General features: G+C 33.6%; 2 protein-coding genes across 2 annotated transcripts in view; one reads left to right on the top strand and one right to left on the bottom strand.

Moving 5' to 3' along the window:
- The first annotated feature begins 1,619 nt into the window (after positions 1-1,619).
- Positions 1,620-4,488, top strand: LOC133206046 (glioma pathogenesis-related protein 1-like). The gene is made up of 6 exons (XM_061341953.1): positions 1,620-1,707; positions 1,960-2,490; positions 3,179-3,356; positions 3,651-3,757; positions 3,912-4,021; positions 4,282-4,488. Exons 2-6 carry the CDS (start codon positions 1,993-1,995, stop codon positions 4,379-4,381), a joined length of 993 nt encoding a protein of 330 aa, XP_061197937.1. The 5' UTR covers positions 1,620-1,707; positions 1,960-1,992; the 3' UTR covers positions 4,382-4,488.
- A 6,059-nt stretch (positions 4,489-10,547) lies between these two features.
- Positions 10,548-27,242, bottom strand: part of LOC133172652 (Na(+)/citrate cotransporter-like) — a 29,352-nt gene continuing 12,657 nt past the window's right edge. Inside the window, exons 3-15 of the mRNA XM_061307589.1 lie at positions 22,840-22,989; positions 21,965-22,080; positions 19,942-20,069; positions 19,584-19,707; positions 18,528-18,701; positions 18,115-18,246; positions 17,767-17,847; positions 15,364-15,468; positions 15,191-15,273; positions 13,388-13,542; positions 12,709-12,873; positions 12,235-12,372; positions 10,548-12,075 (exon numbers count right to left, since the gene is read on the bottom strand). Coding sequence (XP_061163573.1) covers positions 11,872-12,075; positions 12,235-12,372; positions 12,709-12,873; positions 13,388-13,542; positions 15,191-15,273; positions 15,364-15,468; positions 17,767-17,847; positions 18,115-18,246; positions 18,528-18,701; positions 19,584-19,707; positions 19,942-20,069; positions 21,965-22,080; positions 22,840-22,989 — 1,755 coding nt within the window. The 3' untranslated portion in view covers positions 10,548-11,871. The remainder of the gene's footprint in view (positions 12,076-12,234; positions 12,373-12,708; positions 12,874-13,387; positions 13,543-15,190; positions 15,274-15,363; positions 15,469-17,766; positions 17,848-18,114; positions 18,247-18,527; positions 18,702-19,583; positions 19,708-19,941; positions 20,070-21,964; positions 22,081-22,839; positions 22,990-27,242) is intronic.

Raw genomic sequence — 27,242 nt, 5'->3', positions numbered from 1 at the left:
GATGCGGGGTCCAGAATTGTTATTAATAATATTTGTAATTGAGTAAATAAAGTCAAGGGTGGGTCCAGGAATTTTTCCATTTCTCCTTTGGAGGGAGGGGAGTACATATTACTCACTAAAAAAAATCCGACTTAAAAATATATTGATTGAATTAAAAATAAGACGTACCCAAAATTTCTTGGGGAAAGGGGGTGGGAATGGGGTGCGAATAAAAACACCAGCTACCATTTTATAATTGAAAATTGATCAACAAATATATTTTAGGATAAAAAAAAATATAGGCATTCGGGCATTTGGAGAAAATTGCATTTTTTAATGCTTATACAGTATTTTAGTTCTTTTTACTTCATTTGTTATATAAAACATGGTGTGAAAAGCTTGTGCTTTCATTGCTAGACCTCACAGATTACGTTGAATTTGATGTCATGCTAATAAGCATTGGTATCTAATGCTAGATTGAAGGAAATTCGATTTCTCTAAAAATGAATTTATTTTTTTATCGGGTACAAATGTCATCCTTTTACAAGACCGTTTCTAAGACTTGAAAGAACCTTGAATCATATTGAGATGCATAAAATGAAAATTGTTGCACAAAAATATCTCAATTTCAAGCTTCATTTTGAGACATTTTAAATAAAATGATAAATTTGAGAGTTATCCTTCCTGGCTGAGGATTCTGTTCATCAATATTTTTTTGACTTAATTTGAACATTTTTCCAGAGGCAAAATGGAAGGTATCCTAGCTCTGTTGAAAATGAAAAAAGATCAACGCAATATTTCAATCGTTATAATTTTCTCGATGTTCAAAATCATTTTAGTAGTGTATAGAGAGTCCTCAATTACCTCCAAATCAGCTTAAAAAGATATGGGAAAACGTACTAATTGTAAGGTTCAGTGTTTTCCTTTATAAAGTTTTCAAGAAATTGTGTTCAAATTTACACATATTTGTGTTATACCGACGATAGCTAAGTACCAGTTTACCTCTAGAAGTGAAGGCGCTCGAAACATTTTTGTTTATCCTGTATAAGATTGTACTTGAAATAAAAGAGATACATTACATGAAAATTTTATTTTTTATATCCTGTTTCTTTCCATGCTCATAACATATTAACCTGTGAACTGTCTGCAAGTTGACGTGGAAAATTAAATGTGTCTTGTTTACAATGAAGACATCAGACCCTAACTTTTGACAGATCTAGACTGTCTCAACTCTTTGTGTATGTTTGAAGATAACATGTTGAAATGGGCATCTCTTTGGTTGACATAATGCTGAAAATGCAAAATCTATCAGGTAGACATCTAAATTATTTCATCAACATGTATATATTGTTTTAGAAAGTTAACAAATGCATTTGATATTTTACACGGAGTTTTTCTAGCATGAAAATTTGAAACGACACGGATTTTGTTTTAACAAAAAGTTACGCTTTCATTAGCTGTTTTAATAATTTCTAGTGCATTTGCAATAAATTAGACAGATCTTGACCTATTTTTCACTGACTGTTCCACACGGTGATTCATGAAGAAAAGGCCCATGGCTTTTCATGTATTTGTCACCGGAGAAGTGATTAACAATTCAGAGTCCGTCTTATTTATATATGTAAGAAGTAATAATGCAGTCATGCAATGTTGGACTATATTAAGTTTGTTGCAGTGTAAAAGGATGGTCATCAGCGGAAGATGAATCGTACTTTGGCATCAATTAAGGTAATTTTAATTTAGTTTTCAAATTAGTCGGTTCTCAGGTTATTGGCATCTTTTCTGGTTTGCAATGAAAGAAAATTTACTCTGCAACACAAAAGTTGATAAAAAAAAAATCAGTTAAAATTACTACATGGTTTAAGAATAATACAGTCTGTTAGATGTCGAAGAGATTTAATACATGATGATGATAGCTAAACGGAAATAATATGCATATTGTACAGAATTTTATTATTTTGAGATTATATTACATTCTAGGGTAGAATGTAGCAGCTGAAAAATAGACTGATAATGCACTGCTTACTGTGGATCTTGTTGGTATTGACTGTGAAAATTTGCCAGTGTAAATTGCCACTGGTAATCACTTGGGTGAATGACACTAGATCGAGTCATTCCCCTCGAAATATGCATCAAAGAAGTAACTTGGCAGGTAACACTCAACTAATTCATCGACATCATACAGTCCCTATAATCTGGAGTTCTCGAAGAAGTCACTCTCGGACATCCGAAAATGCTCCTGTCTCTTTTCATAGGAAAAACATTTATCCGTTGAATCAGAACAGAGGGAGAAGTTCGATAGGGTTGAACGTAGGAAGTGATAGATCGTTTGCTGGACAATGGGGGTCTCAGAGAAGTTCTTCTGTACACAGGGAAGACACGAGAGAGAAAGCATACTCTAGCAGCACAACTTCGTCAAAACTTACTGAAGCACAGAAAAGGCAGATTGTGGACTTACATAACAAGATACGAAGAAGTGTTACACCTAGCGCGTCAAATATGAAGAAAATGGTAATTGAGCCCCCCTCCCCTCCCTTTTTTTTTTTTTTTACACATAACTATTTCTAGAAAAAACGAGATGTGTTTGTGAAACACTGATGCCCCCGTATGGCAGCTTATGGCGAAGGTTAAAATTTCTTAAATGCAAGTCAAAATCCAGCCCAAAAGATAAAAAAAAATGTTGGTACCCAAAGAAAGGTCTCGTCTAGAGGAATATACCTGTGAAATTTGAAAGCCCTAGCTGCAACTGTTCAAAAGTTATGGTGAAGGTAAAAGTTTTTTAAAAGTAAGTAAAATGTCAAGGACAAGATCAAAGTTGTTGGTATCCAAAGGAAGGTCTTGTCACAAGGATTACATATATGAAGTATAAAAGCTCTAGCACCAACCTTTTAAAAGTTATGGCCAAGGTTAAAGTTTTCCAAAAGTAGGTCAAACTCCAAGGTCAAGGTCAAAAGGTCAAAGTTGTTGGTATCCAAAGGAAGGTCAAAAGGTCAAATATGATGGTAGCCAAAGAAAAATCATGTCACAAGGAATACACATGTAAAATATGAAAGTCATAGCTCCAATCAATCAAAAGTTATGGGCAAGGTTAAAGTTGACAACAGACAAACAGACAGGACAAAAACAATATACCCCCGGGATCTTTCGATCCCGGGGCATAAAAATCGAAAGTTGATTTATTGTAAAATTTAACATTTAGAGCTGGGACACAACCCTCGAACAATTGGCCCAAAAGTATGCAGAAACGTGTTCTGGTACACACAATGCAGACCGACATAAACGGAAATGGGCAGACTTCCGGAATGTCGGAGAGAATATTCATCACACTTGGGATTGGGTGGCAGAGTATGAAAATGGTGTCCTTGTCCAAAAGACACGTAATACTTTAAGATCCCTTTTCTTAGTACATATGATTTATATCTTACTATTTATTTGATGTTCATGAATTTTAACATCAATCGACCTTACTGTTGATTCAAAATGTGTTAATTGCTATTAATATATGTTCTTTATACTAGTAGACAGACTTTTTTTTCTCAATTATAAACACGATATAAAGCATAGTAAACAGCTCTGAATTGTATTTGATCATTTCATCTTCATCATAGTTTCATCTATAAACATTATTTACAAAAGTATTTATAGTAACTATGATAACTAATTATTTACAGTACCTTTGAACATTTCTAAAGTCCTGCACAGATGGTGGGGAGAGAAAAACAAATATGATTATCGGAATCCTTACGGTTGTCCAAAGGGATGTGGTCACTACATTCAGGTAAATAACAAATAAACCGAAATGTACTTTTGATTTAATTGTCCATGGATTACATTGAACCATATGGTCATGAACGATGAAAGGTGTGGAGTGTATCAATTCATCTTCTAAACAATTTGGTTAGGTTTTACTTTCTGTTTTTAACTTGTTTTAGATGGTAAAGGATGTTTCATTTGCTATTGGTTGTGGGACCTCCCTTTGTGAAACAGTGAAAGGACGTAACTATAGAAATGCACATATTTTTGTGTGTAACTACGGAGATGGGTAATTCTACACTTTTTTCTCACGTCATATCAGGCAGAAAATGTTTTATTGCTTAGTATAGTACGCAATATTTGTAAATCATATTACTCCAACCACAAAGATTTCTTCAACGACCCTAAATTATTCTTGAAAAAAAATATATAAAAATTAAATTTCTTTGAAAAGTTTATACTAAGTAAATTTAAATACTTAAAAAGAAAAAAAATACATGATGCTTACTATGCCATCGCTTTGCATAAATCTTTCAATGTATATTTCAGCTATAACGAATCCCTAGAACCATATTCTGAAGGACCGCCCTGTTCAGACTGTCCTACGGGGCGCCCAGTGTGCAATCAGGGTCTCTGTGATGCCACATGAACATTATTACAGTCAATATTTAAGTCTATTCAATTATTTAATATTCATCCACTGTAAACAAAAGAGGGCAGAAATAAAACGGGTAAGAAATACTCCAGTATACAGTAGTACAATCTTTCAATCAATCCGATTGTCTTTTAAAGTGACTAAGACTAAAGTACAAAAGCCTAGAAGGGTCAAATTAGGAAAATGTTCGTAAAACGAGATAAAAAGTTGTTGTTTGGACTTTAAAGTCGTTTCAACGAGGTATATTACCATAGCATAACATTGCGTCACTCGTCTCTTTTTGATCGTCTTCTTTTGTGCACCATTCAAAAAAAAAAAGAACACTTTTTAGCTTATTTTGAAACTGAATTAATTTCATAATTTTTGTATATAGGATGTATGGGAAAGGGAAAACAACAATTAATTTCATTGTCTCTGCTTCTTAATCCCTAGGAGATGGGGCCAAAATCATTAAAAATAATTCATTCTTCAAAAAACTTGAACAAACTGCTTGTATGATTATTTATGATAAGCTTCATGTATAAGCACTACAAAAAGTGTGAAATTCATTGTCTATGGGCTCAGAGCCACGTTTTACAAAAGAATTTGCGACTAAGATCGATAAATTTAGTTGTTTGTAACTTCTTGTGTACCCAATATAATTTGAGATAAAAATTACTTTCTATAAATATATTTCCGAATGTTTAAAATGGGTTAAATGCGTTTTTCAAGTTAATGTTAAGAAGACAATACTGAGTAATTCGCATAAACATTTTTGCTCTTAGTCGTAAGTTCTTTTGTAAAACGGGTCCTGGTCCCATATTGGGACTTAGTTAGTCATTTATTAAGGAATCACTGTCTAGTTAGTAGAGTATGCCAAGGCATCAACAATAGTTGGAAACGTGGGATATTTTGCATAACGGGCGAAGCCCGTTATGCATAAATTATCCCACGTTTCCAACTATCGTTGATGTCCCTGGCATACTCTACTAACTAGACAGTGATTCCTTATATTTCCATTTCATTTTGAAATAAAATTGTAAATTTTAGATTTTGAAAATGTAGACTAATAGATTTAAATTACACGAGGCCTCACATATCAATTTCAATAGTTCCCGCCCACTGACGTCAAACACAAAGACAGCCGCATGAGACGTTCTATTTCCATTAGTGAACTCTTCAAAATTAGAGGTGCGTTTGGTCGTCTGACTGGGACAGCATCGCGTGGCGGATAATACAAAACATGCCAATCTCAATCCAATTTTAAATGTTAAATGTATTTGTCATTCCAATTAAAGAATAGAAGAACTAAAAGACATATGTAAGAGAGCGAGAACCCTAAATTTATCATCCATAAATAAAAAATACGACATTTCCGAGGCATGTGTATTGTATTTAGATGTACCATACGATAAATAGATACATACTATCAACAATAGATATAAATTGATATCGTTGTCATTCCTACTCTTGATGTATATAAAGTCCATAACAATAAAATATTTCCTTAGGAACTGTTCATCGACATTCAACATATTGTTTACATGTTTATGTTACGTTTGTCCCAGAAATCCCGCGAGATTTGTACATTTTCCGACTTTTTCACAAAAGAGCGCACTAAGAAGTATAACTCTTCCATAGTGGAAATAGAACGTATTACATGCATATTAGGCCTTCTTATCTACTGACCTTTCGCTTGGCAAAATTTGCATTCCTTTAGAATGATCAAGAAATCAACTCTCCTAACTTTCAAAGAGTTATCACAGAGAAAACAAATAGAAATGGAAATATTTGAAAATACATGTATATTTATTCCTGCGCATGCGTGGTGTAAGGAGGGCTTAATTTTTTGAACAGCCTAAATCATTAATTTTCTCTAAAATTACGGCAGATCAGATAGATTCCTTTGTACATGGTCGACAAGATATAAACCAGGATATGTCTGCACAGAGATTTTTAACACTTTTGATGACTATGGCTGCCTAAACGAAATCTGAAGTGTATACCCTTTGTGCTGAGCCAACTTCCGGAGTCAATGTAAACAACCTGAAAATGAAAGTAGATATATTTCTGTACATGTTACTCTTGATATCAACCCTTGGCAGAAATCTAGTTATTAAGTAAAATGAAAATGATACTTATGTCAGTGAATCATACAACATAAGAAGATGTAGCATCAACAACATGGTTGTAAGTAAGTTGTACAAATTGCATCATCCAATCGCTACACAACGTAAACAGTGTTATATACAATGTAAATTACACTCCTTAGCATACATAAGCTTCATCCTTATCATTTGTGCATCAGATGTTGAGCAAAACCCAGGACCACGTACACCAAAATACCCATGCCAGGTATGTCTAAAAGCTGTCACATGGAAAACAAAGGCAGTAGCATGTGATGACTGTAAGCTTTGGCACCATACAGAATGCATGGGGATGAACACTACTGTGTACGAGTGCCTTGGAAACCCCAACATTTCCTGGCATTGTGTGTCATGCGGTATGCCGCAATTTACATCAAGTTTCTTTGATTCGTTAACAACAAATCCAAGCTACAACACCTTTAGTAGCCTTGACGACACTACAGAGTCCTTAGACCCAGGCCATCCTGCAGTATGCTCCTCACCAAAATGCACCACCTATGGTAGGAAGCAGAGGGTCAACACCTGGAATGATTTCACCATCATAAATGTAAACTTTCAAAGTGTGAAGAACAAAAAAGCCGAACTAGCGAACCTGATTGAAACATATAATCCAAGCATCTTAATAGGAACAGAAACCTGGCTCAATACCAACATACATAGCTCAGAGTTATTTCCTAAAAACTATAACATTTATAGAAGAGATAGACCTGATGGCCATGGGGGTGTTGTATTAGCAATAAGATCCGATTTCATCAGTGAACAGATTAACATCAAGGGAAACACAGAAAGTGTTTTTGCCAAACTGTCATTTGGAAATCAACCTCCACTTCTTGTTGGGGCACTATACAGACCACCAAGCTCACCACCTGAGTACATGGAGGAAATGTGCAACCAACTAGAAAGTATATCATCTAAACACAAGAAATCAGTGTTATGGTTTGGAGGTGATTTCAACCTCCCCGACATAGACTGGTCAATACAATCTATAAATGGAAATCGTTGCTTATCTGCTATTAACCAACGATTCATACAGTGTACACTCAACTGTAGCTTAGATCAAATGGTTGACTTTCCAACACGCCATTCATCAACTCTGGACCTCTTCTTGACTAACAGACCATCGTTAGTGAGTCGATGTGAAGCTGCCCCAGGGTTAGCTGATCATGATATCGTCCATATCATATCGAGTGTCTCTCCTAAACGTGTAAAACCAACTCCACGTAAAATCTACTTATGGAAAAGAGCTGACCTAGGTACCATCCTTATGAAATTGAGAGAATTCCGTGATAATTTTGTCCATGATTTCAGCTTGTCTAGCTCAGTGCTGGGGATGTGGAATTCCATTTAGACCAACCTTCTTACTATCCAGGAGGATCACATTCCCTCCAAACTTGCATCCACTCGATATAGTCAACCCTGAATTAACAACACAGTAAAGAGGATTACTAGACAGAAGAACAGAAGCTTCAGGAAGGCTAGAAAAACAGGGAAGAAAAGGGATAAGGATAGATATCAGAGTCTAAAGAAAGAGGCTAAAAACACCTGCCAGAGTGTTTATAACGAGTATATTAAGAACATCATCAGCCCTGATGCATCCTCAAACCCTTAGCGTTTTTGGAGTTTCATAAAAGGTAAAAGAACAGAGTCATCAGGAGTTTCATCACTCAAGGATAAGCATGGAGTAGTACAATCAGACAGTGAGAAGAAAGCAAACATCTTGAATGGACAATTCTCTTCAGTTTTCATCAAAGAGGAAAGAATCGATAACATCCCAGATAAGGGTCCTTCACTATTCCAGGACATGAAGGAAATCAACATCAGTACTGGTGGAATTAGGAAACTCCTTGTCGGCCTTAATCCATACAAGGCCACCGGTCCTGATAATGTCCCATTCAGATTATTGAGGGAGTTTGCAGATGAGATAGCCCCAGTATTTCAACTACTCTTCCAGGCATCAGTTAACCAGGGTACAATACCAACTGATTGGAAGTCTGCAAATGTTGTGCCAATATACAAGAAAGGGGACAAAGACAAAGCTGAGAACTATAGACCGGTGTCCTTGACCTCAGTCACATGCAAGCTTCTTGAACATATCATGGTCAGTAACATCATGGACCACCTAGATACTCACAAGATCTTGCATGATGCACAACACGGTTTCAGGAAACGCCGCTCCTGTGAAAGCCAGCTTATATTAACAGTACAGGATTTGGCTAAAAACTTAGACAACAAGGGTCAGACAGATGTCATATTGCTAGATTTTTCAAAAGCTTTTGACAAGGTCCCCCACCAGCGCCTCCTGTACAAGTTGAGCTATTATGGGATTAGAGGCTGTCACCTGCAATGGATAGAGGACTTTTTAAGTGGACGCATCCAACAAGTTCTATTAGAGGGAAAAACATCAGGTACAGCTGCAGTAAAATCTGGAGTACCGCAGGGGAGTGTCCTTGGACCACTCCTATTCCTTCTGTTTATTAATGATCTGCCAGAGTATGTATCCAAAAATTCAATCCGCCTATTTGCAGATGACTGTGCTCTATATAGAGACATCAAAAATGAGGATGATGCCATACAGCTCCAGAAAGACCTTGATGGACTTCAGAGATGGGAGGACGAATGGATGATGGAATTTCATCCTGGCAAATGTCAGGTCTTACATGTTACCAACAAAAGGAAGGTGGTCAATGTACCATATGTTATCCACGGTCATGTCCTCGAGGTAGTAGAAACAGCTAAATACCTTGGAATCCACCTTCATCAAGGCCTGAAGTGGAACCACCACATTGACATCATTGCAAAGAAGGCCAATTCCACCGTTGCCTTTCTGAGACGCAATCTACACCAGTGTCCATCAGAAACAAAGGCTCTATGCTATCAGACCTTAGTCAGGCCCATCGTGGAATACGGGAGCAACATCTGGGATCCTTACACCAAGGAGAGTATTGGCAAACTGGAGATGGTCCAAAGACGAGCTGCCCGCATGGTAACATCCGACTATAGGACAACTAGCAGCGTATCGGACATATTAAAACAGCTGAGTTGGACATCTCTACAGGAGCGACGTGGTCAAGCAAAAGCTGTTATGATGTACCGCATAGTGTACCAGCTCATCGACATTCCACCACTCCTCCTGTTTCCAGCCACTACAACCCGAGGAAACAGCATGATGTTCCTGGTTCCTTATGCCAGAACCCTAGTGTACCAGAAGTCATTTTTCCCAGATGGTATTGGAGTGTGGAACTCTCTACCAACATCCTTGGTTACCACCACCTCCCTAGATAGCTTCAAATCGAAGCTATCTAGCCACATCATCCGACCGTAAACCAACCAATCTATTTTACCTGCACTGTAAATAGTTTATCTTATTTTTAAATCACCTTGTTTTCCTCGCACCACCATGCGCCAGTACGAAATATCAGAAGTTCTGATCAGTACTTTATTGGAAGAAGAAGAAGAAGACATATACATTAAGCAGGCAAATTGTTTGCATGATTATAATGAGCAGCTATCTCTTAAAAAATAAAATAAAATCCATTGTCCTTGGGTCCAGTAGCAGTCAAGCTCAAGGTGAGGCAAGTCACATGAGTCAAGTATAAGCTCCGGAGTGGGGATAGCTTTAGAGATACATGATACTCAGGTGACCGTCAAGGCATATTGGTCTCTTAGTTATCTCATAAATAATGATTTAAAAAGTCGCATGAACGAATTTTTATCTCGTCATTATTACATGAATGAGTGAAAAACAGTGTCATTTAATGCTTTCTTACTTAAACGATTATCCTATCCTACTACCCATATTTCAAAGAGATAATTTGACAGAATTGCAAAGGAAACAGAAATCTTTAAACTCTGAAACAGAAATTTTTAATGATGATCAGTTTGGCATATTTTATTCATTAGCACGTTAATTCCCGGCATGACTGAGGTATCCAAAGTGAATGCGAAAATTCAAGACTAAACTGTATTTCAAAGTTTTACATCACCTAACAGAACAAAAACCAACACAAGACTTTATTTTCATAATCTATTAAAGCTCTCTTCATGTTTAACAATATAAAAATATGCATATGTATCGTTCACAGAACAATTTCTAATTCTACAAAACCATATTCAATAAATTGAATCACAGATTTAAAAAATATAATAACAAGCTTTTGAAGTTCATTGAATACAATTATAATGAAAAATAGCATTACAAAACAGACGCAGAAAATAATGACACCAAAAAAGCAAAAAATGCACTTTAACTCTCTGACCACATTCAAAACTCGTCAGTGTCTCCCCCTTTAAAGAACACCCTTTATCCCTATAAACCATTTGTTCATTTTTACCCTTGTACCATCTTTTTTATTTGTTCGGCAAACCCTCCCACATTTCTCTATACTTGTTACAATTTTACTATAACAAATTGTCTGATGATAATTGTTCTTGCTGGTGTTACTATGTTTTGTTCATTGTTTTACATGTCCATGTATTTTTGATCGGGTAAGATGCAGAATCAATCACAAGTATGTAAAAAGTGAATAATATTATACTATGAATGTTTTGTAAAATAAGTATGTAGAAAAAGGAATGATATACAGCATGTACAAGTATTAAAAATAAAACGACAATAAATAACATATATATTTTATGGCAAAAGATTAACGCAAATATAACAAAAATTGTATGTTGTAACCATGCTTCATATATCAAGAATGGTTATACTTTTAACCTAATGTGAATACTGGATACCAGTTGTGAAGATATGTTTTATCCATGAAAGACATAGAACAAAAAATGTCATGTACAAAAATAAATGATTCTTACTTACAAACATTTGTGTCAGCAATCGGATTTCAAAGTTTGATAGCTGTGGCTAAACTGTCAGTATATAATTTATTTGTTATTTTTCAAGTAAAATACAGCATTTGTTGCTATATACAGATTGCTTGCAAACAATGTGCTCTTTAAAGGTTGGAATAATATATAATACATGTATTTATGAATTAAACTAAATTCATTGTCAATTTTAATCACAAATCCTTTGGGTTTTTTTTTCGTATTTTGCACAGATTATGATTTTCATAGCTGGTAGTGATCAGTGATTTGAAAATTTATCAAAAATATGTAAAACATAAGCAAAAACTATCTAAAATTAAAGTTTTGCAAATATTAGTACTCATCACACAAAAACAACAGTCAGATTTTGCATAAGATACTAGTAATAGTTTTGGCAAGTGACCGTTGAATCCATTTAATTTTGATTTTTAATAATTATATATATTATACTTGTTACTCTAATACTAGTAATTCAGATTTTAAAGATGCACCAAACGTTGATTATTTGAACACGTTCTGGATATCAATTAACAAAAATTATGATGATGTGATGTTGTACGAAACATAATTTGATGCGTTGTTTACTGACGTAATGTTTAGATCCACGATAGTCTCATTCATTGCTGTCTTCAAAAACCCTTCTGGAAACTCGTTTAAATTGTAAAATGGTGTAATCCATAACACCATGGCCAGAATCAGCACCAACACAGTGACCAAATTAATGAATGAACCAGCAATCACCTAGATAAAGGTTAAGGTCATAATTAAGAAACCAACATGTACATACATGTGTATAAGAAATACGATACTAAAACATTAAATTAGCATATATAATCATTTACTGGAAAAATGTTCACCAATCATTAGTTTTAAGATACATATATCAATTAACACACATACCATATCTTTGACCTTCAGGTAACCTGTAGAAAATACGATGGCATTAGGTGGCGTCCCTACAGGTAACATAAATGCAAAAGAACACGCGATCGCTACTGGAATCATGAAGGAAAGAGGGTGCACTTTCAAACTAATTGCCTACAATTTAAAATAAAAGTTTTCTTGACATGACGCATCGTTTCAGTCTCAAATTAAGTAAAATGACATTCTTTAAATACAATATTTCAAATATTATAGACATGGTGTTTAATTTTCTCATTTACAATGTTTCATTTTCCTTTCTTGGTATGTAATTTGGTGACTTTTGGTTTCCAATAATTCAGATAAGTAGTAATTTATTAATTTTGCACGATCAAAATTATTCGATTACATAAAAAAGAAAATAAATCCAAGGGATCCATGTGACCACCAAGGCTCAGCAAAATACGATACAAAGCATGACAGAGATTTATCACGTGACGTGTTACATCATACCAGTTCACCGACGATTGGAAGGAAGAGGGTGGCTGTAGCAGAGTTACTCGTCACATTGGTTGCTAGAGCTACCATGATGGAAAGAATAAGCGCTGCCAGATACGTTGACATGCTCTTCATTACAAGAGCCAGCTGTTCACTAACCCACTCTGACAGGCCAGAAGACTGTAAATAAATTGTGTGGTATTGACTGTAGCTGTTACTCTGCGACCTTTTGTTTTGGTGTCCGAAAAGGATAGCCAAATTTTCAAAACATTATGAAAAATAGAAATTATAGATAGGAATTTCTCGTATTCCCGAAGCGGGGGCTACATTCACTGACCTACTTGTATCAGAAATAAATTCAGTCATGAAATACATGTCCTTTGTATTGTAACGATACAAGTGCGTTGTTTTTAAAAGCAACTTATATCGATAATATTTTTTCAAACACAAGAGCTAGGTCCACGCATTTCAGGCTTATATAGTGAAAAAAATAAATCTTTTACATACTTTATAGGATCTATGTACTTGACAATTAAAAGAAACAGAAAAAAATGTATAATTCATTTTAGTTGAAAATTGAATTTTGTCACTCAAATAACGCGAAGTAATTTAGGTCCAATGCTGTTGTTAGACAAAATGAACTCCCATATATAAAATTACATACTGAATTTTGCAAGGAAGTGTTGTCTCTTACCTCACAAGCTGCGGCCACTGCGAAACCTCCACCCATCAATAGCAAAACACCCCATGGAATCTTTTGATTCACCGTCTCCCAATCTAACAGAGGCTGGAACTTCCATTTTTCCTCATCAGAGACAGTTCTGCCTTCCTCCTCGTCTTTTCTCGTCTCTTTAAACACAAATTCAGCCTTTAATCTTCATGAAAAAGTTTAATCCGTTCTAAGGAATACCGAAAGCTTTCAGTAAGTTTTGCGAATGTGTTAATCTTCCAATTCGAGCATATAGACTTCCATGTTATTAGTACCAAGCTTAAGGTAGCTAATACGAACTAGAAATAAGACAACGCCCATTTGAGTTATCTCTGCCCCGCTGTTCTTTTAAGGAGATTTTTAAGAAAATTTTCCTCAATACTCTAATGAACCTCTAATGAACTCCAAGGGATCCTAACTTAATTAAACGTGAATGCACACTACATGTACATAGGGATACTGAATCAAGATGAATTGCGTTGCCTTACTGTTTTTGTGACAAAGTTCTTTTTTCCTAAATTCATGTATACGTATTATGTATAAATTTCTTCCAAAGTTAAGCTTCATCCTAGCCCCTAGGCCAGTAATATAAAAAAAAGTGAATTATCACGCCGTGGAATGTTGTATTTTAATATTGTTTTATTTAAGAGTGGCCCTGCTGCCCATGAAAGGATGTATATTTGATAAATCCTTTATTTGCACTTGTAACACTTTATTTTGTCTTCTCTATTCCAAAGGTTCTTAAGAAGATATACAGGAAGCTATTTATATATATACAAAATACAAATGAAGTAAGAAAGAGTAGTATATAACAGGCCTTTTATTCAACAAATAAAGACGGCTTAATCAATGAATCGACATTTGTGATGGACTTAAGATTCTCATTTTTATTTCTTATCAATAAGTTCTCTACATAATGAAGAAAAGTGGACACTTCATTACATAATGGAATTCATCATCTAAAGAGTTTTTATTACATAAATGACATATTCTTAAAGCTATCTCAGTATAAGTCTATCTACCAGTTTCCATTGGAAGTCTGCGATTAAGTTCTAAATTTTGTTAATATAATTTTTTATTCTTTTGGGAGTTTTCAATCCCAACTTGTTTTTGCTTTTTCTTAAAGAGGGCGTTGTTTCACATAATTGAGTCTTATTTTCTCAAGGATACTTTCTGGTTGGTTGAATTGGTCTACTGGTTCTGGAGAAAAGGTCGAAAAAACAAAAAGTTAACAGACGACATACACATTAACATGATTAACGAGTGACACCAGAAGGACGGAGAAAGCTGGTAGATGGATTAATACTGACAGATCTTTAAGAATATGTCATTTATGTAATAAAAATACTTTAGGTGATAAATTCCATTATGTAATGGAGTGTCCATACTTTTCCACATTACGTATGAAACTTATTGATAAGAAGTATTGTTTTCATGTAAATACTTATAAGTTTGAGAATATTATGTCCACCACAAATGTTGACTCACTGATAAAGCTGTCTTTGTTTGTTAAAAAAGATATTGGCCTGTTTTCAGTAATACTTTTTCATTTGATACTACCCTTCCTTACTTGACTGTATTTTGTATATATGTAAATATGTTCATGTACCTCATATACCATTGTATGGTCTGAGAGAAATAAACAAACAAGAAAGCTCACCTTAAGCCTTGGCTAAGTTAAGCTGAACACTGAAGACAGTTGTTTTGTTCCTCTTATTAAAGCGGGGAGTTATTATCGTGAATTTCATTGAATTTACATAATATGTATGAATCGTGTCAAAATATTACCTTTTGTTATGAAAGGGATATGAGATGGAAAAGCAAACAGAAAAGCAGCGATTAATACTGCAGGAATGCTATCTCCAGTGTACCTATAAAAAGTAAATCAGTCGTTAAGTTGTATTGAAATATACATATTTTAGTTGGCGCACATATGGCGTAAATATGAGTGATATATTTACCCCGTTTCGAACAGATCTCCCCATCCTGGTACAACCTGTGGTTTCCGCGTCATCCACAGTAATGCTAAGACGATGAACACAATAAGCACAACGATCTCCTGAAATCTGATGTATTTATATAAATGTAGACTGCGAAAAAGGAATTGGAGTTTCTCATAATAAATCCTTCAGAGACTCGATTTGGGAACTAATGTTGTGCCCAACCCCAAGTGGTCATAACTTTACCAAACTTGAATTCCTAATGCATGTGGATACTGAATCTCAATCTTAAAAGTTATAACAATGTTGTTCTAAAATTTTTTTTTAATTTTTTTCCTTTATGTTATGTAAAGTTTGTTCCCCTATTTGGTCCTCATTATAACCCCAGGGTCCATAATCAACTTGAACTTAAACGACTTAGAAATGTTTGCATATCGATGTGTTGCCCATGAAATTTTGACCCCCTATTGTAGCCTCACACTACAACTTTTCAGTTAAACTTGAATCTGCATCATCTGGGGAATATTAAAAGAAATTTAAAAATTCTTGCCCCCATACATTCCATATGAATATATGAATGGCCCTTTTCACAAAAAAAAAGTTTGAACTATGATAAATATTTTCCCTTTCACTAAGAAGTATCTTAGCTGTAATAAATAACCCGAAACCGTCTTATTTCTATTGTATTATATTACATTGTAAATAATATTTTAAGATAAAACTGATATTTTTATTGAACAAAATTTACGGAGTTATCATATTTTAATCTTAATCGTAAGACTTTTTGTGAAAAGGGCCGATGATACTTTGTTGTGTCCCAATCCTTGGGTACCTTGATTTGCACAAATCTGAATGTACACGATATAAAAATTCTTGAAGATTAATATCACTTATCATAGTCCTGCTTTCTTGAGACCTTTCTAGTGTATCTTTGAAATTTCTTCTTACTATTGTGGCCTATAGCCCTACCCCTGAGGGCCAGTATTTGAATTAACTTGTACCTACACTTAATCGTTAAGAAAACTTTCACCCCAGTTTTGTCTTTTCACAAGAAAAAGATTTTTTTAAGGAGGTTGGATCCTGCCATCAAAAGTAATGAGAATTTTTTTATCAAGTTTATTTTTAAAATCTACACACATAGCTTAATTAAAAATCAAAACAAGAAATGGGGATCAATGCGCTTCTTTTGACGCTACAGAGCATTTAGTTTGACCTTTTTGCACTGTTAATACGTCTTACACATAAATCAATTTTTAAAGTTTTTCCTCCAATATTTTTATTCAAATACATGTAAATTATGGCAAAAAACACCGCCTTATTTCATCTTGAATAGACATATTAAAATTTAGGACAACAAAAAATTTTCAAAATACTTCGCATGTTCAATTATTTGACATTTTTGCACTCAAAAATATTTTTTCTGGCATTAAAAACTCAACAAGCAATAAAATCATTTGAAAGTAAAGATTTTTTTCTGAATTTAAGAAGAATGGTTAAAAGTATCTTATATATTCAGAAAAGAAAATTCATGGGGGTTGTTATGTTTATTTTTAGATATTACTTAAATAGTGCTAATTTTAAGCTTAAATTAGAGCTATTTTTCTTGATTTCACAATATATTTGCTATATTTATCAAATATGATATAGAATTCATGAGAGTCTATTTGATATATAATTTAGGACCAGCATAAAACAATTTACGGTAAAGAATAACTCTGTGTGAAAATATAGGTTAAGACAAAAAACTGCTCAAAAGCTCAGGAGCAAACCTTGTTAATGAAACCACCTAATTTCGTTTATTTGTTGATTATCTACCCTTGAACTTCATCTAACTAAGAATACTTTGTAGCAAGTTTTTTTTATTTTTATTTTATTTTTTAATGGTTTTGTATTCGGTTTTTAATTGCCCCAGTGATTCTAAAGAAGAAGGTAAAAAATAATGAGAGTTTACAGGTGAAAAATAGACCCAACCTTAATAAAAATTCACTGTAGTTAACTATTATTTACAATAGTTACATATAACTATAGCAAAAACTTTAGTTAACTATTATTTACAATAGTTACATGTAACTATAGCAAAAACTTGATTTACTATGAAACGCTACTCTAGAACTTTTTGATATTTCAAAGCTTTCGTTTTCTTAAATTGAATACCATTGATGTCAAATTTGGAAATAATATTTGAATTTACAAGTTTATTTAATGGGGAATGAATTGGAGAGCATAAAATATAACAAATCTGAAATCCATAGCAAATATAAAAAAAAAATTACTATAAAAATACTTTGATATGATTGTAAACTATAGTTAACTATTAATAGTATTTTTAGGGAATGTTGTGAACTACAGTGTTAGTGTGATTCACAGAAGTTCATGTCAAATTTATTCTGTTAAAAAAAGACATCATGATAAAATTATACTCACGTCATGGGTCCTAGTCGTTTGTAAGCCTTCTTTAAATATACCCTGACACTTTCATAAGAATCTGATTCATTTTTTAGGCATCTGTAAAATTTATTATCAATTGTTATCAGTGGAGTGAACAGGCATCATTAGTGCAAATTATTTTGGTAAAGATCAATTAAAAACTAAATTTGTTTCTGTGCACTACTATGTACGCCTCTTAGTAAATTCAAAGGTCAATATTTACAGAAAATAGTTTCATTGGTGCTTTCTACTTGACAACAATATTAGCCATGCTAAAAGATTTAAAATGTTCTGGCTTGGACAGGCTTCTTTGCCAAAACATGTCGATGTTAATTAAGTTTATACCTTGAACCAGCATAGAAGACTTGTAACCAGATCCAAGATATTATCAGACATATAAGAGACAGAGGGAAGCCAACGATTAACCAACTGGCAAAGGAGATTCCAGAGTCTGGCAAGCCTCTTTTTTCATAGATACTGAATGCAAAGAAAACAAGTCAATTCAAATACAATTTTTTCGACTATCAATTTTTCAAATCAAATAGAAATACAGAAATTGTGTAGATTCTTAAATTGTCAATATCAAAATTTAACCCTTAACAAATAAGAAGGTATAATCAGCATTTTTATTATGATGAATGAAATAGTGGTAAAAATAGTCATTATTCAGTTGTTTTTTTTTCAGATTTCTTTCTTTTATACTAAACACATAAATACGCATTAGTTCTTTTTATTTGTTTCTACTTTGACAGACTTACTCGTCTGCTATGGTTTTGAGGATTATATTGGGAGGAGTTCCAGTCAGTGTCGCCATTCCTCCTGTATTGGCGGCAAATGCTGTACACAGGGCAAACGTCTTGGTGAGACGTATGAATTGATCGTTTGGTGAAAAGTTTGGTGCGCTAGATTCGAGATCGATATCCCTGCTGTCTCTAAAAAAAATAATCAAAAACCTATATAAAACAGGGAGGATAAATCTAGCAACCTCTGCTTAATGTTGTCTACTAAATCGTGATAAAAGGATTTCCCGCCTTATTCTTCACATAAATACACTCTTGTCTAGATACTGACGAATCTGCTTAATGCTTTGGTCTAAACAGGTACGACAAACCATTTTTCTAAGGACTGCTAGTCAGATAAACAAGAAGGCTTATGTATCAAGTATTTCCTAATACCCTGTGTGATTTGCTGAACGTATAAATGCTTATAATGCATAATTTTATGGCAGAATTCACCTATAGATCTTTCGATGCGTGTTTTTTTAGTGAATATCCAATAGACCTTTTTAGTTACATGTATCATCTGGTTGACATATTGAAAGAAATACAATGTACATAAAATAAAGCTTAATTTGGTCTGTATTTTTTAAATAAATCACGTATGCAAGTTCGTGTTACGGTAGGCGTTGGCAAGATAAAGAACCCTCACTGCTCAAAGGCCCTGAGTGCCTAGTATTTGAAGGCCTTCACCGGTATATGGGTGACGTCTCTATTTGAGTGAAAAATTCTCGAATGGGACGTTAAACAACATACAATCAATCATTTTCTCACATTAAAAAAAGGTGAAATGATAATCTTAACTCGATCCATTTCAAATTGTCTCTGATTTCTTTCAGAATGAGAAAATGCTTATATCTATCATAAATAACCATAAATAATGATAATAATAGTAAGAAATTTTCGCTGTCGTTTGAGATTTGTTGATTCTTTGGATATACATGTAAATTTAAATAGTCTGAACGTCTTTATGTGTTGCATGCAGATATCTTGCATTGTCCCTGGGGGTACTGTATAACCTGTTTTCTTGCTACTTACACGTCCCTTTCTCGGGGTTTGATGCTAACTTCCTCCCCCTCCAATGTCTCTACATGTACCACTTCTCCATTTTCTATGGTTTTATCAAGGCCTTGTTCTACAAGCTCCGTCTCTTCGGCGGGTTCTGTAATTTTTTTTTTAAATGATTTGAAAAGTTGTTGAAATCAATTTGCTTCATTGCAATCATGATTATACATTATGACAATTGAAAAATCAGTAAATAATAAATTTTGCAAAACATTTAATCAAATATGTTAAACTTTACTGCATTCTCAATGAGTCGAGCATTTTTGGTGTTCGTGCTCGATACGCTTATTAAAAAGTAACGCCAGTCAATTTATGTTGTCATTACAAGTACCATCTGTCATTGATTCCTTCATGACGTGGAGAATTGCGTTGAGTATGGGCACCATCATGGCTGTGGTTGCTGTGTTGCTCATCCACATGGAGAGGAACCAGCACGGCAACATGATCCCCAACATAAGCCTGTTTAAAGCCAAAGATTTTACAGTTTAGAAAACAGAAATTCTAATTCATAAAAAAAATTATCGAGCACTTCAAAATACTTCCAAGTTATCAAAAACATGTGATGTTGAATTGTATAAGTTAAAAGTACAAAGTCTAGGCATTAACAAGATCATTCAGTTTATGAAAAATAAAACATGACTGATTGTTATCATTTTTTAAAAAATCTACTTAATCAAATGTAACGTCAATGTAACTGATGTTTGTAGAACTAATCCGCATCTGTTATTTTAGAAAACGTCATTTAGCAGTTCGACATACTGTAATAGCCCAATTATTTCAAACGTTCTCCGTTTCTTGTCAAACGAGACAGCCACAAATCCCTCTGGCCAGCGCAGTTCCGTCGTTAACAGCAAATTTATGGCGCCATATATCCGAAAGGATTTTTAGTATTACATCATAGATGTCTGTTGTCAAGGGTACAATTTTCAACAGTCTAATTTCTTTTGCATGAACAGGTTTTCCCTTTTATTTTATTTTTTTTATTCAACCAATACATACACAGTTATGTTTAACTATGCTTTAGTTCCTCTTGCAGTACAGTTTTTAATTTGATGTTTATAATCATATGTAAATATATAAATATATCTTTCTTTATCGGGACAATCTTTATTGTAACACTCCCCGGATTCAAGAATTTCGTGTGTCTGTCCATAATTTGAAAATGAACTATCTACCACCCTCAATCCTAGTACCATGATCCAAACTAAGTTGACTCTTTACTACCTGAGTATGCCAATGTATAAACTTCCATCTCCTATTGTGGTCGCCCCTACACCCGTATGCTATGATTTGAATAAACTTAAATCTGCTCTGCTTACTTTGCATGACTGATTATGGCCATACTGTGCTGGAGAATTTTTTTTTGTTTCTTATTTTTTTCTCTTGGTAAACTTTGATCCCTCTGATCTTTGTTTTAATTCACTCTATAACCATGATTTGAACAAGTTTCAATTGAATCTACACTACATCAGGAAGCTTTGGCATAAAATTCATTTTTGTAAATGTATAAATAAACATAGAAATATGTCCTTCCTTACCGCGACAATCTTTAAATTTATTGTAATAGCTTTTGCAAAAACAGTTTTTTTTTCCATTTTTAGTTGTTGTTTTTTTCAACCAATGTTTTGTTTAACCATGCCTTACTTGCAGGACAATGGTTAATTTAAAATATTTATAATGAAATGTAAATATACAAATTTGTTTTTCGTTATCGGGACAATCTTTATTGTAATACGCCCCTTTAGATCTGTGGGATTCAAGAATTTCATGTGCCTGTTCACAATGTGAAAACTTGAACCTCCCACCACCAACCCTGGGACCATGAATCTTTGTATTACCTGAGGATGGCATTGTATAAACTTATAATGGCACACTATCTGTGATTTGAACAAGTTTGAATATGTAGTACATCAGGAAGCTTTAACATGAAATTAATTTTTGTCCTGGCCTAGTGGCTTTTGGGAAGAAGATTTTGAATGATTACACCCTATTTTTTCCTTTTCTAGATAATATTCCTTGAATAAGACGTGGCCTTTCATTTAATCTATAATGAAATAATGGATTTCCCAAGCAGATATTTATACAATTAGCTGATTCAGGCCGTCAATATTATCGATTAAAACGATAATGTACCACGAAAATTGAGCAATTTTGACAAACATTTTTTAAATCTTTTTATATATAAACCGGTAATGTAGAAACCATCATCAATTTCTGCATGATTTAGAAACGAGGAACATGCCCTCTAAGTAATAATACTTTGAGCCAAGTTTGATTGAAATAGGTTCTGGCAAAGATGATGAAACTGTGAAAAGATTATTTTGGCTCAGGTGAGCTAAAACAATCTTGATTACCATCTTGGATTTGGACCGACAAGTGTCAGAGCGCGTAAAGCGATTCTTTTGTGTAAATTCCATTTCTCCACTGCGACAGCAACTATAAGACTTCCCAGAAACAACATCAACGTGTCCTTGATATGGAAAAAAAAATATATTTAGTATGGAAAGAGAGACAATATTGTACTAACATATGATATTTTATAAAATTATAAAATAAGGCTACAAAACAACCGGAATTCTTTCAGGAATTTTTACTTTTAATTATTGAAAAATGAATTTTCCATCAAAATATTTTTGATTGGATGACTGAATTGTAAAAGGAACCCAAAAATTTATTCTGCAGATGGGAAGATTAAAATTTTTGTCATATTTCTGCAACTTTTTGATGTCTTCTTTGTCCTTTTAAAAATGTCCATGTACGAGGGGGTAACCTTACTAATTAAATGACAAGTATTTTCGATGCACATTCATATATATATCTACAAGAAATGTTCATCTTTTATAGACGACAACCTAAAATTGTAATCGTACCGCATTTTTTTTTCGATTCTAGTAAAATGTATGTTTTCTTTAATAAATTCACTTTAAACAGTTTTTTTTTCAAGTAAAAAATTTAATTATGCAATGTGGAGGAAAGCTGTGTATAAAGTTTGTGAATTCCTCCGTTCGGTATTCTAATTCCTTTGGATTGGAAAAGACTTGAAATAAACCGGACACAAGTGACTTTTTTTTCTTGTTCTATTTCTTCATTTTACTACATGGGAGTGTGAACATAAGTGACAAAATATGTCAGGATCAGGTTTACCAAATTATAATGATTACACATGGGGAAAATGCATTCTCCGCATTTAAATACAATTTTGATCATACGAAAATTAATATGTTCCTACCTTGAAGTAACTTGAACATACTACACTAACTTTGGCGACCCCAAGTAATGGAAATATGAGTACTGGAAGTAAAGATGTTACTGCCAATGGCAGAACTTCAAACACCCAGAATATACCAATGATCAATACACCGTAGGCTGCTCGTGCTACCTACAACCAGAACAAAGTATAAGGAAATCACATATATAGAGAGATATACACTGTAAATCAGGTGATAATGTAGAATCTAAACATAAAAGAAGAAAACACTACAGTGCATTTGGTTTTCTTTATAATAAATACTGATTATCTATCTAATAAATATATTTTTTATCAACAACAATTTTTATACACCCCGCTTAAAAAGCGGGGGATTATATAGTTATAGGGATGTCCGTCCGTACGTCCTCCGTACGTCTGCAACACTTTGGGGATACCCATCTCTTACCCACAACTCCTCTTATCCCAATGAATAAAATTTAATGAGACTTCCACAGAATCTTTATTACATAGTGCCATTGTGCACCTTCTTTTTTCCCGTTATTTGGGGTTTCCTATAGCCTGGCCATTGGTTTCAATCTTTCTATTATATTGGGGGCACCCATCTCATATCCACAACTCCTCCTTTATAGTGGAGTAACAAGATCATCAAAATTTTCCACCCTACCCTACGGCTAATTTGTACTTTTTTCGAAAGGTATATTATTAAGCAGTTATTTTCGCACGGTCGTAGAAAATTCTATGGTCAAAATTAAAAATAATAGTAGGTTAAAGGTCAATGATTGAAATCTGACCATAATAATGAACATATTAAAAAAGCTTAAGGAATTCATAAATTTTCTCGGATTTTGCAATAAATTAATATGGAAAATTGATTTTTACAGTGAAAATATATATTTCATAGAAAAAGAAGGAAAATTTGAACTATAATGTCCGTCTGTCTGTCCGTAAAATTAATTATCTTGGAGTAGATTTAATTCAGTGGTGATCTACAGGTTTTTTGTTCATAATGCACAATCAGGCAATATTTAGACAGGTGCATGTATAAACAGTAATTAGGAAATCAAAAAAGGACAATAGTCCCCCCCTTTCACCCTACCCCCAAAATACGAAATAACTTAATTTTGAGTTTTGTTGCTTTGAAGTAGTAATATTTTTTATTTAAACATTAAACATCAATAATTTTGAATATATTGAACTCTAAAAAAGACATTTTCTGTTCCTGAAGCATATTAATTATCTATATGACGTCATACACGTTAAAGCATAATAATTAACGTTTTTTGTTTTGTTTATAATTATAGATTCGTTAAACAACTTTATGAATATGAAAGCAGTTTTATCAAGGGTTCTTATACTTCGAAATACATGTATACAGGTGTATGCTCGGCGCATATGACCTTTGGACAGATAGGGTTCTTTAAGGGATCACACCTGTTGTCACAAAAAAAAGAGCCAACCGAATACTAAAACTCTTGATATTTTTCGTCTCCCTCGTACAATTTGCAAAAAAAAAAAAAAAAAAAAAATTACTGCATCTTGTCTATGTTTCGAAAGGTTATGATAATCTGATGAGATTTCGAATAAGCGTTTACTCGTAAATTCTGCCTGTTATATACTCGGTAGTGAGGATTTAGGAGCAGAAAGATTTTGGACTTGTATCGGTCATATAGTTGCAATTCTATGAAACGGGACAAAGAAAGCATTTTTATATTATTGACGATATGCATTTGTTAGAGCTGTAATTTCTCTATCTTGTTACTACTACATCACTTTACAAGGATATGTTTCATTTAAAAAGCAGAATAGAAACTTGATTGAGCTCACAAATGATACTCCCGCTCCAATAGGTTTTTCGTCTGGTCGAAGGTGATTCTTTAAAAATATCATCGATATTCATTCGGGGATTTAAGAAGGTACTGCGTTAACAAAATGGATACCCCCTTTGACAAGAATAATGGCAAAGTCCAAGTTTTGATATAAGAAATCCCAAATATCTTTCTGATCAAGACGTAAAATTAAAAGTGCACAACACAACGATTTAAGATAAAGATTAAATATGTGACAATCTAGTAAAATTTTATTCAGCTGTATAGGGGGATTCAGAATAAAAGATGGATGTTGGGAAACCCCGATTCCGATGGAAACGTAAAATAACAGGTGCTTGTTATAAGTTAGCTTGTATTAAAGATTCTATATTAAATAGCAACAAGAACTACGCACGGTAACTCCCGATTCCCGCCTACATTTTACAACCATTTAATTCAATATTGATGACAATTTGGCCATAAAATCTTTGTTTAATATAAAGAACAGTTCAATTGCAATTGATTAATTATTTTAATTCCAGTGCTAAATAGTAAAATATCCCTAATTCCAGCTTTTGAAATAAGGGGTGTAGACGATATTTTCCACTGAAAACGGGCTATAAAGCATCACCATATTCTGAAATAGTCTTGGATATGAATAAATGTTTCTTAAATCTTTTCTTATGTTTTATGCATGTAAAATTAAGCATATAAGTAAAATATAATGTTTGAGTTGTAAAGCACTTGGAAATTGCTGAAAAAATAAGCATTTTTGTCGTTTTTTGTATATAAACATAAGTTCCCCCCCGTGAAACACAAAAAGCTTTGATATGAATTTGTGAAATGACAGTCCATATTATCCGTATAGAGGAATTTTTGTTTCACGGGGGGGGGGGGGGGAGATGTCTTAAAAATATTTTCCGTTTTCCGTTGATTTCTATAGTGAAAAACACGAGTTTTACCAAAATTTTAGAGTTATCTCTCATTGTTTTCCCAAAGAGGTAATGTTTTATGAAAATCCATATAAATATCAATATAAATATTAAAAATCATTCGAATATCTTAACTTTTGAAAATTGACTTGGAGGTAGGCGGGAAAACAATACTATCGTTCGCAGTTCTTTGCAAGAGGAATTGCGGATAAGGGGTTTCCACCCCGAGTGTGCCGGATATACTGATGGCCAGATACCCCAATCACGTTAGTGTACATGTGTACACCCACCCACCCCTCCCCACCACTTTTCAAAAGGAAGTAAAGTAAGTGATGCATGATCTTTATAATATATAGTTCTTCCAATGATATACTCAAATATTTCCTACATATTTTGTGAATGTGTCAATAACACTTCGAATCGTTCTTCTCTTTCTATTTCATACAACTTAGCATCGCAATTGCATTGCTTACGATGCAGAAAAGCAATCTCTAATCATGCAAGACACTGTTCAAATAGAAACATGAAATGAAAGTAACATGCTTGACCTTTATGTCTTCTTTAATTGAAAAATAAAACAGAATAATTACATTCACATGCTTACTGATTAAAATCCAGACTTCATTTGGCGTCTTAAGGAGAAAATCTGAAAGTTTGTCAAAACTTGCATATTTTCTCCGGAAATTGACTGCTTTCGTTCGAGTGTACATTTAGATTTGAATTTTGTCTTTTTAAAACTTTAAGGTGAATACAATGAAACTTTTTAGCCTTTTTTAATAAAGAGGAGAAGACAATTTAATATGTCTAACAATATTTTGATCGGTAATCAATCGGTGCCATTATCACAGGTGGTACTGGGATTCTATAATTTGTTTCCGATAACATAAAACGTTTAAAATTTCAGATCAAAGAGAATTAAAAAAAACTTAGTGTGAAGATATCCTTAGGTCTGAAACATCGTTTGCATAATTATCTTTAAAATATTCAAGTAAATGTTCGTAATTTATTACACTATGTAACTACCTGGAATGCATTTTTTTGAAACACGCAATCTCTTAAAAATAACAAACAAAACAAACAATAAATTCATAATTAATTTGACAATATTAACTTAGATAGCTATAAGTATCCTACTACGTACAAAGATTTACTTTTTTATGTAATTCCACTGTTAACTTGTGAAGAATAATATCGCCAGACAAAATATACTACCCCCCTTTTCACTTTTATTCGCGATTAAAAAAAAGTTTGACTCGTGAAAACTCTACGATCGGGCGAAAATGCATGAGAAGGGATGTCTCTTTTATAAAATATAACTTTCAGCCGTAGGGTATGCTGGTGCATTAAACTCGAAAAATAAGCGTCTTTTTCTAGGTTTGTCACTGCACTATTAAGACTGGTTAAAATTCAATAGGACTTTCACAGAAACTTTCTTACACTGTACCATTGCGCATCTATTTTTTATGCTCTGATCGGAGAGATATTTTGGGTTTCCCATAGCAAAAAATTTACTTTGCCATCATATATTCATATGGGAGCGGGTGTATCATTTTGTGAGCTCAGTTCTCAAAGTACCTGTAGTGTTCTCATCAAGCATATCAAAATATTACTACCGTCTTTTTGCAGTCTTTTGTGTATTTGAATGGAACTTATACCTGAACAATTTTATTTAATAGCCATTCTC

This window comes from Saccostrea echinata, unplaced genomic scaffold (genome assembly GCF_033153115.1).
Source record: "Saccostrea echinata isolate AGI-Se365-2 ecotype Australia unplaced genomic scaffold, CSIRO_AGI_Sech_v1 ptg000054l, whole genome shotgun sequence".
Taxonomy (NCBI): domain Eukaryota; kingdom Metazoa; phylum Mollusca; class Bivalvia; order Ostreida; family Ostreidae; genus Saccostrea; species Saccostrea echinata.
This window is presented reverse-complemented; position numbering and strand designations above follow the sequence as displayed.